We start from the raw sequence: 17,127 nt of genomic DNA, 5'->3' as shown, positions 1-17,127 counted from the left end.
CATAGAATGACCCCACACATGCCAGCCTAACCACAGAGGTCAGTGATTGTCTGCAGCAGATATGTGGCTGTAAAGCATAACAACTGCAGTGAAGTAAACCAACACCCCCAGAAATCAGCAGAGCACCTGCTCTGGAACATTGGGGCACTGCAAAGGCGAGCATTGATTATTTTATCATGTTTCAAGCTTAATTTTTCCCAGCCCCACTGAGAATCATGTCACTATGTTGTTTCGATAAGAACAGTGGCTTGTCGATCTTCACAGCTATGTCTAGTATGGCAGCTCATCTCATTTACTCCCAGGGCGACTAGCTGCAGTACCAGGTACAGTCACCAATAAAGGAGAGCCACTGTGTCTGTGTAGCCAATAAATGAGACATTGGCCATCATTATTAAAAAATAAATAAAAAAATACATAATCTCGCGTTATGAAATTGCTTTTTGTATCTACTGCAAATTTCCTGCAATGAGAGCATTCATCTTAGGTAGTGTACAGCCAGTTTCCATTGAGCTTGGCTACTAGTGCCTACCCACACCCTGACCAAGTGGGGCAGTAGTTACATTCCAGGAGAACAGTTAACTCCTAGCATCCCAGTCACTTCTATTCAGCTCATTAATTTCTATGCAGCAGTTAGCTGCTCACTTGCTTCTCAGCATAGAAGCTGCCATTATCAGTCCTGGAAAAAAAAAAAAAATACATAACCCCCTTGCTCCTAGCATTGACATTTTCAATGCAGTCCTCCTAATCATTTCTCCTGAACTGTGTGCTTTTCAAAGTCCTAGTTATATTCATATGTAAATAAAGTGATAGTGTGGATCAAGAACAAACACTGACTGGTCCTTTAATGTTTAGAAACTGAATAAAGCTGCTCACTAGAACTATCACTCAAAGAGGAAACCTGCCTCCCAAGTAATCAGGAAGTAAGAAGACTAGCATGCTAGGAGATGGATTGAGAGACAAGGCAAGAATATCCTTGAGTCCAGAACACCGTCTTTAGTTTTGGATATAGCCATAGACTGTGTGCGCAATACTGTTCCCTCATATTTGAAATCTAGAGTGAGGCTATGCTTTTAAGAAATAAAACTGTTAGAAGAATTTAGAAACCTCTCCATCAGCCTGTGATTGAGCACGCTCTTGTTCCCGGTCAATACCTTTGTAATATAAACTGAACTGAACATGCGGTATATGTTGTACTAGGGCAGGAAAGTCAATGGTAACTTAAATGAATGGACATAATCTTACATTTTTTGTACTTTTTTGTTGTGCTGTATTTCACAGTGCGTTTACAGCAGCCCGTTCAACACATACGGTAACGGGCTGCTGTAAACGCAAGTGCCGGTATGGCAGCACGCTAGCGCAGATAGAGCATCTGCTAGCTCTATCTGCGCTAGCAGTGACGGACCCGGAAACGCTGCAGCCCGCGTCTCAGGGTCCGTCACTCAATGACGGCACATCCCTAGCGCACGCCCATTGTGGGCGTGCGCTAGTGATGCGTCCGACATTGGAGTCAATGGCGGCGTTAGACTACGTTACACCGCGTTATGCCGCTGTGTAACGTAGTCCGTCTAACGGACACCACTAACGTAATGTGAACCCAGACTAAGGTTACATGAATAGGAATCACAGCAAAACTGCTGTTACAGACTTTATCATTCTAGAGAAATTATAATTAACCTTGGGACCAACTCAACCGTAACAAAAAAATAAGGTATTAGCCTTACCGGTAATTATGTTTCCAGGAGTCCATCCTGACAGCACCCTGGAGGACATCCTCCTCCCCTTGCTGGGAAAGGAAACACACGAGAGTTCAAAAAGCCATGTCCCACCCCTAAAGGCCCCGTCTCACATAGCGAGATCGCTAGCGAGATTGCTGCTGAGTCACAAGTTTTGTGACGCAACAGCGACCTCAGTAGCGATCTCGCTATGTGTGACACGTACCAGCGATCAGGCCCCTGCTGTGAGATCGCTGGTCGTGTCGGAATGGCCTGGACCTTTTTTTGGTCGTTGAGGTCCCGCTGACAGCGCTGAATCGGTGTGTGTGACACCGATCCAGCGATGTCTTCACTGGTAACCAGGGTAAACATCGGGTTACTAAGCGCAGGGCCGCGCTTAGTAACCCGATGTTTACCCTGGTTACCAGCGTAAATGTAAAAAATAACAAACAGTACATACTCGCCTTCTGATGTCCGTCAGGTCCCTTGCCGTCCGCTTCCTGCTCTGACTGAGCGCCGCAAAGTGAAAGTGAAAGTACAGCACAGCGGTGACGTCACCGCTGCGCTCTGCTCTCACTGTACGGCACTCAGAGCAGGAAGCAGACGGCAAGGGACCTGACGGACATCAGAAGGCGAGTATGTACTGTTTGTTATTTTTTACATTTACGCTGGTAACCAGGGTAAACATCGGGTTACTAAGCGCGGCCCTGCACTTAGTAACCCGATGTTTACCCTGGTTACCCGGGTGCTGCAGGGGGACTTCGGCATCGTTGAAGACAGTTTCAACGATGCCGAAGTCGTTCCCCTGATCGTTGGTCGCTGGAGAGAGCTGTCTGTGTGACAGCTCCCCAGCGACCACACAACGACTTACCAACGATCACGGCCAGGTCGTATCGCTGGTCGTGATCGTTGGTAAATCGCTATGTGAGACGGGGCCTTAATCCTCAGTGTTGTAACAAGAACCGCTTCATGGAAATGCAGAAAAAAAAAATACAAATGTAATGGTAAGTAGAACATATTACATCATATGCCAGGAAAGTATTACATCATATAGCCGTAACATATTACACCACATGCCAGGGTCATATTACATCATACATATAAATATCAACCAGGGCGGGAACAACCAGTGCTGTCAGGATGGACTCCTGGAAACATAATTACCGGTAAGGCTAATACCTTATTTTCCAGGACGTCCCTCCTGACAGCACCCTGGAGAGTACCAAAGCACCTCCTCAGGGTGGGATTACCGCTTGGAGAACCTTTCTCCCAAATGCAGTATGTTGACCAGACAAAACATCAAGCTTATAATGTTTACAAAAAGTGTTGGCGCTAGCCCATGTTGCTGCCTTACAAATTTGCTCTAGGGAGGCGCCTGCCCTCTCAGCCCAAGAAGTAGCTATCCCTCGTGTAGAGTGCGCATGGAGACCCTCCGGAGGTGGGATCCCCTCTGACTGGTAGGCCTCAGAGATCACGGACGTGATCCAACGAGCGATAGAGGCCTTAGAGGCCTTCTTTCCTTTATTCCTTCCTCCAAACAGAATGAACAAATTCGGATCAATGCGCCACGAGGTGGTGGCTGCCAGGTAGTCAAGGACTGCCTGTCTGACATCAAGTGAATGAAGAGCTTTTTCTTTTGCGTTAGCCGGGTTATTACAGAAAGACGGTAACATGATTTCCTGATTTCTATTCTTAACCGATCCCACCTTTGGGATAAATGAGGGATCCAGTTTAAGGATTAAACTATCCTCTCTAATCTGAAGGTACGGGTCCCTAGTGCACAAGGCTTGAATTTCCCCCACCCTCTTAGCCGTGGTGATTGCCACTAAGAAAGCTGGTTTACGTGTGAGGATTGATATGGGCATATTATCAGCCGAGGCATAATCATCCTTACAAAGGAATTTGAGGACCAAGTTAAGGTCCCAGGAAGGAGAAAATTGCCTAATGGTGGGGCGTAACCTCTGGATGGCTCTAATAAACCTAACTATCCATGGGTGAGCAGCTAAGGGATAGTCAAAAAAAGAGCTAAGTGCCGAAATCTGCACTTTCAAGGTGCTTGGCTTAAGACCTTTGTCAAACCCAGCCTGCAGGAAATCTAGAATTCTGGGTAAGTTGGGAGTGTCTGCCGTAACTTCAGACCTGCCACCCTCCAGACAGAAACGCTTCCAGATCTTCAGATAAATTGCCGATGTGACTGGTTTCCTACTGGATTTAATAGTGGCCATCACCTGGTCCGATAGCCCTCTTGCCTTCAGGATGTCCCCTTCAGGATCCATGCTGAGAGATGGAGTTTCTCCGGGTTCGGGTGATGTAATCCACCAGGGTCCAGTATGTCTGCCCTGAGAGGAAGCTCTACTGGGTTCTCGATTGCCAGGTCTACTAGAAGAGGGAACCAGCTCTTCTTGGCCAGTACAGAACAATCAATATGACTCGAGCCTGATCCTCCTTGATTTTTCGTAGAACAGCTGGGATCAGTGCCAGAGGTGGGAATGCATATGAGAGAGGTTCCGTCCAGTCCTAACTCAAACCGTCTATCCCTTCCGGGAGGTCCCGTGGGTTCAGGGAGAAGAATCTTGAGACCTTCGAATTTCTTCTGTCTGCATATAGGTCTATACTGGGAGTTCCCCAGTGAAGACATAAATCCTGGAAGATATCCTGGTTGAGTTCCCACTCTGTTGCAAACACCCGTCTCCTGCTCAGATAGTCTGCTATAAAGTTCTGGGAGCCTTCTAGGTGAATTGCCGAAATTGATAGAACCGAATTCTCTGCCCAGCGAAAAATTCTTCCCGCAAGATCCTGAAGCGGATGGTGTCGAGAGCCTCCCTGATGTTTCAGGAAAGAAACCGTTGTCACGTTGTTGGATAGTATCCTGACATGGCAATTTGTGAGAGTGTGTCGGTTCCTTCTCAAGGCCTCCCAAACAGCGTACAGCTCTTTGAAGTTGGATGAACTGTGAACGACATCTGCTGGCCACCTTCCTTGTAGGATCCTGCCCTTTAGATGAGCTCCCCAGCCCCAGGCACTGGCGTCTGTAGTGACTACTACGTAGGGAGCGGTACACCATAATACTCCGATTCTTAGCTTCTCTGGTTGTGTCCACCAGAGGAGAGACCTTCGTACTGGATACATCAGCTTTAAAATACTGTCCAGAGAAGACTGACGACGATCCCATCTGGAGAGGATTAAACTCTGCAGAGGTCTTGAATGGAACTGTGCCCATCTGACAAACGGTATGCAAGCCGTCATTAGGCCTAGTACTCTCATGGCCATCCTTATTGATGTTCTGCGTTGTAATAGAAGCCTGATTTGGGTCTGAATTGCCTCCAGCTTGTTCTCTGGTAGTAGTGATATCCTGTTCTTTGAGTCCAGACAGACTCCTAGGAAGGTCTTCCTGTGTTCCGGAGTTAGGTCGGATTTCTGCCAGTTTATGACCCATCCTAATTGTTCCATCCCGGATACAGTTCGGTTCCTGTGGTCTGACAGGATCTCTGACGTTCTTGCTACTAGGAGAAAGTCGTCGAGATATGGAACAATTATGATCCCCTGGTTTCTCAGGAAAGCGACAATCTCTGACACCAGCTTTGTAAATATACGAGGTGCTGAGGCAAGGCCAAATGGAAGGCATTGAAACTGGTAGTGACAGGTCCCGGACGGCAGAACTACCACAAACCTCAGAAGCCTCCGAGATGAGGGGTGGACCGGGACCTGATAATAGGCACTCTTCAGGTCGAGAGTGCACATCACAGCATCCCGGTCTATGAGGAGAATTGCTGACCGTATGGACTCCATACGGAACCTCTTGTACCTGACCCAGGCATTTAGAGGTTTCAGATTTATTATCGTGCGAGAGTCGCCGGATGGTTTTGTTATGGAGAAAAGGGAAGAGTAGTGTCCCTGGCCTATTTCTAGAGGCGGAACTGGAATTATGACTTCTGAGGAAAGCATATCCTGTAAGTCTAACATCATGGGAGACTCTCGCATGACCACTGTAGGTACGATGCATCTGTCCGGGGGAGGGGAGTAGAGTTCGATACTGTAGCCTTCTGACACGGTGCGAAGAACCCACTGATTTTGGGTGATTCGGGCCCAGTTCTCCGCAACGTGGCGAAGCCTTCCCCCGATAAAAGTGGCGTCATTGTGTCTTAGACTTAGAGGAGGGGCTGAAGAAGAAACTTTTGTTCTTATAGCCCTGGCTACGGGAACCCCTATTAGATCCTCTGTTGGATCTACCCCCTCTGAAATCGGACTGTCTCCAGAAGGGAAACCCTCTCCGAAAGGACTGAGACCTCTTAGGCTTATCATTCGGAAAACCCTTCTTTTTATCAGAGGCAGACTCTAGAATGGTATCAAGGGAAGGACCAAATACCGTCGCTCCTGAAAAGGGGATTGAACATAGTTTGGATTTAGATGCATTATCACCTGACCAGGATCTCAACCAGACAGCCCTTCTAGCCGCATTGGATAATGAACCACTTCTAGCTGAAAATCTGACCGATTCAGCTGTCATATCAGACAGAAAGGCCATGGCAGATCTCATAATAGGAAGAGAAGTCAGAATATCTGACCTCGGGGTTTTATTGGACAGATGCTCTTCCAATTGACCCATCCATAAGTACATAGAACGAGCCACAGAGGTGGCTGCTATGTTAGTTTTAATTAGGGCCGCGGACGATTCCCAGGCCCTTTTTAGCAGTATGTCGGCTTTTCTGTCCATGCGGTCGCGCAAATTGGATGAGTCCTCGAATGGTATGGTTGTCTTTTTAGCAACCTTTGCCACCGGAACGTCTGTTTTGGGTATCTCATCCCACAACTTGACTTCTTCTGGCTCGAATGGCAGACGAGCCTTGAAGTCCCTCGACAATACCAGTCGCCGTTCAGCGTCCTTCCATTCTTCCAGTATCATGGCTTTAATATGCTGACTAACAGGGAAGACTGTCTGCCGACGTGACATAAGTCCCCAAACATCAGGTCCTGCCTGGATTGTGGCCTAGATGTCTCTTCTATCTGCATTGTACTTCGGACAGCCTGCACAAGGTCGTTCGTCTCCTCTGCCTGGAAGAGAAATTTCCTCTGGTGGTCCTGGCTCCCAGAAGGAAGCTCCCCCTCTTCTTCTGAGACGGAGTCTTCTGGGTCAGACTTATCCTCAGAGCTAAACTCTGGCTCCCTTAGGTCTTGCTCCCGTCTGGCTCTCTTGCGGACGGGAATGGGGCTGGACTGCTCCACAGCTCTGGATAGGGAAGCCTGAACTTCTTCCCGTATTAGGGACCTCATTTCTGACAAAAGTGCAGGCTGTTCGTCCCGCATAACCTTAGATGTGCAATCTGCACACAAGGTTTTGCCATGAGTGTCCGGGAGCTTTATGTGGCATATAGGGCATCTGTTGGACTTTGCAGAGGCCTTGCCGGATTTCTTAGCTTGACCGGGAGGGGCAGCGGGGGTTCCCTTATCCTTAAACGACATAAGATAGGGAGTAAGTGACTGGGTAAGCCTGCTTGTGCGTTAGCTGGGGAAGTCTGCGCTATGCGCACTTACCCCCTCCTCGGCTGGCATGTCTCCTTCCATGGTGAATCCGAGGGAGCAGATCCGTGCAGCTCACAACGCTGGTCGCTGAACAGAAGCACCTCAGCTGCAATGCACGCTGAAGCGCACACACTTCCCCCGTTCTTACAGCGTCACCGGAAGTGACGGTAACGGATGCCGCGATACCGGAAGTGACGCGGTCCCTGGGAGCTTCCGGAAGACACCGTACAGAGCGCAACACCGCACAGACTGCAGCGACTCCCTGCCACGTGGAACCGCATCCGCAGCAGAGAGCCTCCCACCGGGAGGAGCGGCTGTCACCAGGAGCTTCTCCCACTCCTGGTCTTTGGAGCAGAGGAACCCCCCACCGGAGGGTTTCTGCCCTGAGCCTCTTGACAGGGGGAAAGATATTGGCAAGCCGCACGATCCCCCTGAGCTCCGGTAAGCTGCGCAGCTTCTCTCGTGCGTCCCTCCTTGCAGGGACAGGAAAAACACTGAGGATTAGGGGTGGGACATGGCCTTTTGAACTCTTGTGTGTTTCCTGTCCCAGCAAGGGGAGGAGGACGTCCTCCAGGGTGCTGTCAGGAGGGACGTCCTGGAAATAAAGGTTATAGGGGTAGCGATCAAATAACAACTTACAACCTTTACAATAAGGTAACAATTGCTGGGGGTCTGCCGTTTGTTTTGAAAGGTGCAGTGGTCGAGAATGATCCTCACCGATCCTTCATTCATAGGGACAGTGAGAATTCTTGACAACTGCACCTTTCAGAACAGATATCAGACCCCACAGCAACCGTTACCTTATCGACAGAGTACAGATATAACGTGGATCCTGTAACAGAGGAAGCCAAGCACCATAATCATCAAGCAGGTCAGATACTTACTACAGATCCCAGGATATGGAATAGCTGTGATTGTGGCACATCCCCTTTAATTTTACATTTATGTGTATGAGGACCTCATAATAGCCTCCTGACAAAATGTATGGTGAAAGCTAGATTAAGTCAAGAGATAAACTAGTGCATGGTGCTACACTTTTGTGATCATTGCAATTAATAGGAGATTTCCCATCTGAGTGAGGACACACTATCAAGCCAGGACAAGCGGCCAGACATAACATGGATGCTAGAATGAGGCAGCACTATGCTAATCTGAATGAGGCCTTAACACAACTGAGTGCCCATGGTCCACGAGGATACATCTTTATATCATCTATACTTTACGTATATACACATTCTCATTTAATAATAGGTCTCCTCATATCTTAAAAGGAAAGTCCCATTGTAGGCACTTGTGACATATGCACGGAAAAGGAGTACTCTTGCTTGACAAAGGCAGAAGAATGACTGGACAATCCTCCAGCAAGTTCAGAGAAATGCAACATTTGCTATGTATACATTATAGTTCCACCCCTGGTAGCGAGTGAGGTTATGTCAGATTCCGGATAAATCTGGAGACAAATGTGTTTTGCGCCATATATAAGAATTGATGTGATCTGTACTGTACTGCCACCCCTATAGACTTTAACTAAATATGAGTGTGAAGACAGCATTGTATCTTAATTAACCAGAGGACTAGTTTTAGCAAGCCAGAAAGAATAGCCTTATCTTTATGTGGACTTTTGAATTTACTGTATGTGGTCAAGAAAACAGACTTTTGCTTAGGTAAGCGTGTAATATTGACTTGTAAGTTGCCATTTGATGGAACATATTGTGCTCTCATCCTTGATAACTAGAGATGTTTACCGATATGCTAATTACGCATTGGGTAGGCCAGATAGTTTGTTGACTTTGAAAACAGGAGGAAGAAAAACTATACAAATAGATTAAATAATCAAGTAATGCTACTTGATCATATCTCCATTCTTACCCTTTATGTAAATGATGGACTGAAGGACACTTGTTAAACAGAAAAAGAGGTGATATGCCTCTTTGAGCCAGAGATTCAGCCAAGACATCCAAACATCCAGGGATTCTACAGGACTGCAGCCAATACATCATGGCTCCATCACGAGGGACACAGATTCATTATTCTACAGGATGATGGCTTAGGTCAGTGTTCCCCATGTCCAGTCCTCAAGAGCCACCAACAGGTCATGTTTTAAGGATTTCCTTAGTATTGCACAGTTGATAATTGCATCACCTGGACATGCAAGCATTCAATGACCTGGGAAATACTAAGGAAATCCTCAAAACATGACCTGTTGGTGGCTCTTGAGGACCGGAGTTGGGGAACACTGGCTTAGGTGAATTCAGCCCCGGCTGGAAAACAGGTCTGCTCCATTAACCATCGCTGAACCATGGATACGTTTGGAGAAAGCCAGGATTGGGACCCACCGGTCGCCTACTCCATGGAGGTATTCAGAGAAGCCAGGTTGTGACTCTCGAGTCAACTGGCCTTGTACCTCAATGGACTGTCATATTCCTAAGCTTGTTGTTACCGACTCACTGTGCGTGTGCCAAAAATAGGGTAGTCAACCCTGGAAGCTCTGAAGTAACAGATGACATTATCCTGGTGAGTCAGCGGAAGGCCGGGATCACACTTGCGAGAAACTCGCACTAGCCTCGTATCTCAATACCCGGCACTGCCGCCGGCACTCGGGACCAGAGCGTGCGGATGCATGTATTTCTATGCAGCTGAGCGCTCGGGTCCGAGTGCCGGGTATTGAGATGCAAGACTCGTGCGAGTTTCTAGCAAGTGTGATCCCGGCCGAAGGGGAGACAGAGGTCTGTAATGTCCACCATCTTGGCTAATTTTGCTGGGACTGTTCTACCTGTTATCTGCCTGTTTTGTGGTTCAATAAAGTATTGCACACTGTTTTACCCTCACCCTGTGTTTGTCTGAGTAGTGTTATGCCCACATTAAAAGAAGAGCGGGTGGGACAATCCCTGGTCCATGCAGCTCCGGCTAGCAGAAAGGGGCGCCTGCCGACCACCGTGTCTCCACAAAGAAACTTCATTTTTAATGCATTATGCAGGGGACGGCGCTTAGCTGACATGATTGACGATGATGGGGGGCTGATAAGATTCTGTTATGGGTCAAACATGCTGTACTATGTTGTCTGGTAAAAATAATAAAATCTGCAACAAAGTCTCCACAACAGATGTAAAGAGAACCTGAAAACCTCCCAACATTGTGACATATTATCCCTGCTCTTCACTAGCTTTCCATGAAGCACTATTTTTCCTTGCCTGAACTTTTGATGGGGGCTCCGAAAACCTAACAGCAGTGCGAACAGGGCCAAGCAAACAATGGGATTATGCCGACAGTGGCTGGAAATATCATTCATCTGGTTAAATCCAGAATACATAAGTGGATAATTTACATGACATCTCACCACAGTCTTTAGGCTACAAAAAGTCATCTGCGACCAATTTAGATAAGTTGTTTGCAATTTTTTCCTTTTCATTTAAAGGGAACCAGACGCTAATTTTATGGCTTAAAAACCATGCTCTTCACCTTTTAAGTCATGTAAATGAGGTTTCCCCCAAACCCTCTGAAAAAGTGATTTCTATGTGTCCAGCGCTGCATATAAATTGTGAGGTCCAGTCCCATGGGCCAACCCAGATAGCGATCAGCACCACCCCCATCCCTTCAAATGTCACCTCTTCCATCCAGAAGAAAGTGGATGACGCCTCTACATCATCCATACCATGCTGGAAGTCTCACGCTGGCACAGTGGATTATTAGTGGAATAAGCATGATGGCTTATAAATAGTGATGAGCGAAAGTGCTTGTTACTCGAGTATGCCTAGGATGCTCAGGTATGCACAGAGTATCGCGGGTGCCCGAGTGAGATGTTCGACGCTCGTGGCCACGTGTCTCACGACTGTTAGACAGCCACAAAACATGCGGTGATTGCCCGTGTTTGTCAGGCAATACCCGCATGTTTTATTGCTGTCTAAAAGCTGCGAAACATGCGGCCACAGGCACTCCAACATGTCAGTCGGTGCATACCAGAGCACCCTAGGCAAACCCGAGTAACGAGCACTTGGGCTCATCACTATTTATAAGCCAAAAATATGGTGACAGGTTCCCTTTAACATATACAGCTATCATGAAGCAAATACACATGTGGAATCACATGCTGTTAATAATCTTTCCTTTATGATTTTCCATTTTGTTTGGGGGGGTTTTTACGCTCTTCTGTCACGGGCTCAAAAAATTGCATGTACTGTTCGCATACACATCGGGAAAGGACATGTCTCAGGGCCCCATGTGCATAGATGTGGCATATATTTACCCATGTCCTGGTATGTCATGGGTGCATTTTCCCAGACACACTCTACAGACTATCCTAGCGCCGAGATCCTAATGAGCTCATCCTGACAGAGTCGGAGCCTGACAACCTGGACAGATGCCGTGCATTACAACAGACGGAGGATGACTATTATGAGTGCTCATCATTAGGAGCAGAGGGAGAAGAGCACCTGCTCTCTGAGCCTAGCGAGATCAGTACAAAGGCCTCAACCACTGGGAAAATCCATGTGCAGCGATTCCTGGACAAAGGCTCATGGGGATGCATCTCCGGTGGGAGCTGGGCTGGGTGTGGAAGGGAACAGGCCAGCTATGGTGGGAGCACTCATGTAGTCTGTGGCAGATCACAGCCAGGCATCACAACTCATTGTAACAGTTGTAGCAGATGAACTACCAGCGATGATACATTTCTATTTGGAAGACATCATAAAACCATAATAAACAATTCTACTGTCAGCTCCCCGCCAGGTGTCATCATGCTGCCTAATACTACTGATGAGCTGTGGTGGGTGCAGAGGTGGACATACCACTAGTGCAGAGGCACAGGGGCCCCAGAGGTAAGGGGCCACTATCCCCTCCAAAGCAGATTATAGCACCTCATACACTGTCCTGTCTGTGTGATGGGTGCAGGGGCGTACAGATCACTGGTGCAGAGGCACAGGGGCCCCAAAGGTAAGGGGCCACTATCCCCTCCAGAAACCTCATACACTGTCCTGCCTGTGTGATGAGTGCAAGGGCGTACATATCACTGGTGCAGAGGCACAGGGGCCCCAGAGGTAAGGGGCCACTATCCCCTCCAGGAGCCTCATACACTGTCCTGCCTGTGTGATGGGTGCAGGGGCGTACATATCACTGGTGCAGCCACACAGGGGCCCCAGAGGTAAGGGGCCACTATCCCCTCCAGGAGCCTCATACACTGTCCTGCCTGTGTGATGGCTGCTCATGCAGATAACAGCCCAGTGATGACATATTCTATATCATTACTACATGGATCTCAGCATGGATTCTCCTGATCAGCCATGTGAGAGCGATATGTCGCGATCTGATCACTTCTGGCCTCCCGTGACCTGATCTCCTGAGGCCTCAGGACTAAGGGGTAAAGAAGAGGTCCCAGAGGAGCAGATGTGGTCGCCAGGCCGCGTATCCGCGATATATCCCGACATACACTGTAGTCATACACATACATGGCGCAGGTGACAGTCCCCGCCACACCACACCCGCGGAGGGCGGCCTTACCTCCAGGTCCGTGTCCCCGGCCTCCGTCACCCCGATCTCGCTCGGTAGTTCGGCCAGATCGGTGACCCGTATGAGCCCGTCATGTAAAAAGATGGTCTCCTCCTTCACCGACAGCCACTGCGCCGAATCGCCGGCCGCCACCGAGCCCATGTCTGCCCTGCTGTCAGCCCGCGGGACGCTCCCTCATCCCCCGACTGTCACTGACGCCCGGTGACCCGCAGCATCACACACAGCGCAGGGTGGGGCAGCCACCGCTCAGCTCCGCAGCCGGCGCCCTCCTGTGCCAGGCAGGGGGGCAAATAATGTCCTGCAAGCTAGCGGCAGTATGGGCACAGCCCCGTATCCTCCGTACCACACACACCGGTGACCGGGAGCGCAGCAGCAGCAGCACAGCTGTCACGGAGACGCCATATTGGCTGGAGAGGCGATCCCGGCGTGCACCGCGCTGCCTGTACCTGCTGCTGCTGAGAGGCGTCATTAGTCATTGTGTGGGGGGTAGGTGAGGGCGCGGGGCTGAGCACGGGCACTGGCGGGGGCATTCATGGCTGTATCCCAGCGGCTTCACTACCGGGACAGGACTAGTCACTGTCACCACATCCTCCCACTGGACCTGCTGAGACCCCCTAATGGCAGCTGATATACCAGAGATCCGACCAGAGGCATGTGATGGTGCTAAATAATAAATTTAAGTTCCATACTTAACAACTGATTATAACACAAAGCAGTCATGCAATTGATGTCATATCTGCACAGAAGACACTTGCAGATCATCCTTGTCAGCCAATCACAGATGTGCTTGGAAGACTAGGTTCACATTGCGTTAACAGCAGCCCGTTCAACACATGCGTTAACGAGCTGCTGTTAACGCAAGTGCCGACTTGCCATCACGCTAGCGCAGATAGAGCTAGCAGATGCTCTATCTGCGCTAGCAGTGACGGACCTGGAAACGCTGCAGCCCGCGTCCCAGGGTCCGTCACTCAATAACGACACATCGCTAGCGCACACCCATTTTGGGGGAGCGCTAGCGATGCGTCCGACATAGGGCTTAATGGCGGCGTTAACAGACTGCGTTACACCGCGTTATGCCGCGGTGTAACGCAGTCCGTCTAACGGACTACGGAATCGTAATGTGAACCCAGCCTAAGGCAGTGTGTGATTGGCTGAGTGGTAACCATGCACAAATGTCACTGTGCACTCCATATAACCTTAAACATGTACCAGACGCTCTGTAGATCTCTATCCCCATCCATCACCTATATAGGGGAGCGATCATTTTAATACATTTATTCCAGGGGGGCCGGCCCTTCCCCTACGTAGACCAGTAATTAATTCATTCCTCCCCTCAGACCCCCTCCCCTCACCCTATTTTCATGTGTAATGTAAAGACCCAGTTCCGCGGATCACTGAGGCTCTGGGAAGAGTGCACCAACTACTGCCCTGCACAGCAACAGTGAGTCACAAGCAGAGCAAGCTTCAGTGACTCACTGTGACTGAGAAGCCTTCCCCCTCCCTCCTCTCTTCCTGGTCCAGCATCTGCTACCTGTCACCTCACCGCAGACCGCAGCAGTGACAGCCGGCAGGACAGCAGCATAATATATGTTAGCAGATGAGGAGGGGGCCCGTTTAACTGTCATATCACATGCGTGCAGCAGAGCGGGCCCCACTGCTTCTCCTGTTAGCAGTAATACTGCCGCCGGCTCTCATTCACATTCATTGCTTTGTATGTCCGTCGGGGGCCCCCTCCCGCTCTGGGCCCCTGTGCGGTTGCACAGGTTGAACATGCGGTATGTCCGCCCATGAGGCCGGGGTCACACTTGCCTGTGTAATGCGAGAAACTCGGGACCGGAGTGTGCGGCTCCATGTATTTCTATGCAGCTGAATGCTCCGGTCCCGAGTGCCGGCGGCAGTGTCGGGTATTGATGTGAGTTTCCCGCATTACACTCGCAAGTGTGATCCCGGCCTAAGGTGCAAAGTTAAGTAGATTAAGCCACATTAAGCAAAGATACTCCTTTGCTTTGATATAAAAAAAAAAACTTATATGCGACATTTTGGCTACTCAGGGCTTTTATCAGTCATAACAATAAGAGGTGTGGCTTGATAAAGGCCCCATGTGGCTGAAACCTCACATGTACCGTAAGTGATAATCCAAAGGAGATTGTCTGCTGCCCTGGGTCCATGGAAGGTTGTACCAAGACTGCACGGGCTGCAGGGAGGTGCGCAGACTGCAGAATGGTGCACGGGCTTCAGACTGGAGCACGGGCTGCAGAGTGTTGTGCAGGCTGCAGAATGGTGCACGGGCTGCAGAGTGTTGTGCAAGCTGCAGAATGGGGCATGGTCTGCAGAATTGTGCGCTGGTTGCAGAGTTGTGCGCGGGCTGCAGAATGGTGCACGGGCTGCAGAGTGTTCTGTGGGCTGCAGAATGGGGCGTGGTCTGCAGAATGGTGCGCGGGCTGCAGAGTGCTGCACGGGCTGCAGAGTGGTGCGCGGGCTGCAGAGTGGTGTGCGGGCTGCAGAGTGGTGTGCAGGCTGCAGAGTTTTGTGCGGGCTGCAGAAATGTGCGCAGGCTGCAGAGTGTTGTGCGGGCTGCAGAATGGTGTATGGGCTGCAGAGTGTTGTACGGGCTGTAGAGTGTTGTGCGGGCTGCAGAGTGGTGTGCGGGCTGCAGAATGGTGCGCAGGCTGCAGAATGGTGCGCAGACTGTAGAGTGGTGCCTGGGCTGCAGAATGGTGCACAGGCTGCAGAGTAGTGCGCGGGTTGCAGAGTGGTGCGCGCGCTGCAGAATGATGCACAGACTGTAGAGTGGTGTGCGGGCCACCGAATGGTGAACAGGCTGCAGAGTGGTGCTGGATATGCCTTTTGCAAATATAATGTTTGTGGTTCTCCTCAACTCCCTGTATTAACCTCTTCAGGACTGAGCATTTTTGTTGCTTTTTTTCTCCTCCCTCTTCTTCCAAGAGCCATAACTTTTTTCTGTGCCCACATAGCTATAACAGGGCGCTTTCTTTCTTTCTGCTGGACAGGTTGTAGTTTTGCATCACACTATTTTACACACATTTTACTACAGTATATATATATATATATATATATATATATATATATATATATATATATACACACTGCTCAAAAAAATAAAGGGGACACTTAAACAGCAGAATATAACTCCACATAAATCAAACTTCTGTGAAATCAAACAGTCCACTTAGGAAGCAACACTGTTTGACAATCAATTTCACATGCTGGTGTGGAAATGGAATAGACAACAGATGGAAGTTATTGGCAATTATCAAGGCACACTCAATAAAGGAGTGGTTCTGCAGGTGTGTACCTCAGTACCAATGCTTTCTGGCTGATGTTTTGGTCACTTTTGAATGTTGGTAGTGCTTTCACACTCGTGGTAGCATGAGACGGACTCTACAACCCACACAAGTGGCTCAGGTAGTGCAGCTCATCCAGGATGACACATCAATGCGAGCTGTGGCAAGGTTTGCTGTGTCTGTCAGCGTAGTGTCTAGGCTGGAGGCGCTACCAGGAGACAGGCCAGTACACCAGGAGATGTGGAGGGGGCTGTAGGAGGGCAACAACACAGCAGCAGGACCGCTACCTTAGCCTTTGTGCAAGGAGGAACAGGAGGAGCACTGCCAGAGCCCTGCAAAATGACCTCTAGCAGGCCACAAATGTGCATGTGTCTGCACAAACGGTTAGAAACCGACTCCATGATGATGGTCTGAGTGCCCGATGTCCACAGATGGGGGTTGTGCTCACAGCCCAACACCGTGCAGGACGCTTGGCATTTGCCACAGAACACCAGGATTGGCGAATTTGCCACTGGCACCCTGTGCTCTTCACAGATGAAAGCAGGTTCACACTGAGCACATGTGACATAGTCTGGAGATGTCGTGGAGAGCGATCTGCTGCCTGCAACATCCTTCAGCATGACCGGTTTGGCAATGGGTCAGTAGTGGTGTGGGGTGGCATTTCTTTGGAGGGCCGCACAGTCCTCCATGTGCTCGCCAGAGGTAGCCTGACTGCCATTAGGTACCGAGATAAGATCCTTAGACCCCTTGTGACACCGTATGCTGGTGCGGTTGGCCCTGGGTTCCTCTTAATGCAGGACAATGCCAGAACTCATGTGGCTGGAGTGTGTCAGCAGTTCCTGCAAGATGAAGGCATTGAAGCTATGGACTTACCCGCCTGTTCCCCAGACCTGAATCCGATTGAACACATCTGGAACATCATGTCTCGCACCATCCACCAACAGCACGTTGCACCACAGACTGTCCAGGAGTTGGCGGATGCTTTAGTCCAGGTCTGGGAGGAGATCCCTCATCAGGAGCATGCCCAGGCATTGTAGGGAGGTCATACAGGCACGTGGAGGCCACACACACAACAGAACATAATTTCC

General features: G+C 49.5%; 1 protein-coding gene across 3 annotated transcripts in view; it reads right to left on the bottom strand.

Moving 5' to 3' along the window:
• HECTD4 (HECT domain E3 ubiquitin protein ligase 4) overlaps positions 1–13,180 on the bottom strand; it is a 258,154-nt gene extending 244,974 nt beyond the window's left edge. For all 3 annotated transcript variants that reach the window (XM_077292459.1, XM_077292466.1, XM_077292472.1), the window contains exon 1: positions 12,726–13,180. In XM_077292459.1, the coding sequence (XP_077148574.1) occupies positions 12,726–12,875 (150 nt within the window). In that variant the 5' untranslated portion in view covers positions 12,876–13,180. The remainder of the gene's footprint in view (positions 1–12,725) is intronic.
• Positions 13,181–17,127: the final 3,947 nt, after the last annotated feature.

Source organism: Ranitomeya variabilis, chromosome 1 (assembly GCF_051348905.1).
Source record: "Ranitomeya variabilis isolate aRanVar5 chromosome 1, aRanVar5.hap1, whole genome shotgun sequence".
In the NCBI taxonomy this organism is placed as follows: domain Eukaryota; kingdom Metazoa; phylum Chordata; class Amphibia; order Anura; family Dendrobatidae; genus Ranitomeya; species Ranitomeya variabilis.
Note: the sequence above shows the minus strand (reverse complement) of the source record. Positions and strands in the feature narration are given on the sequence as shown.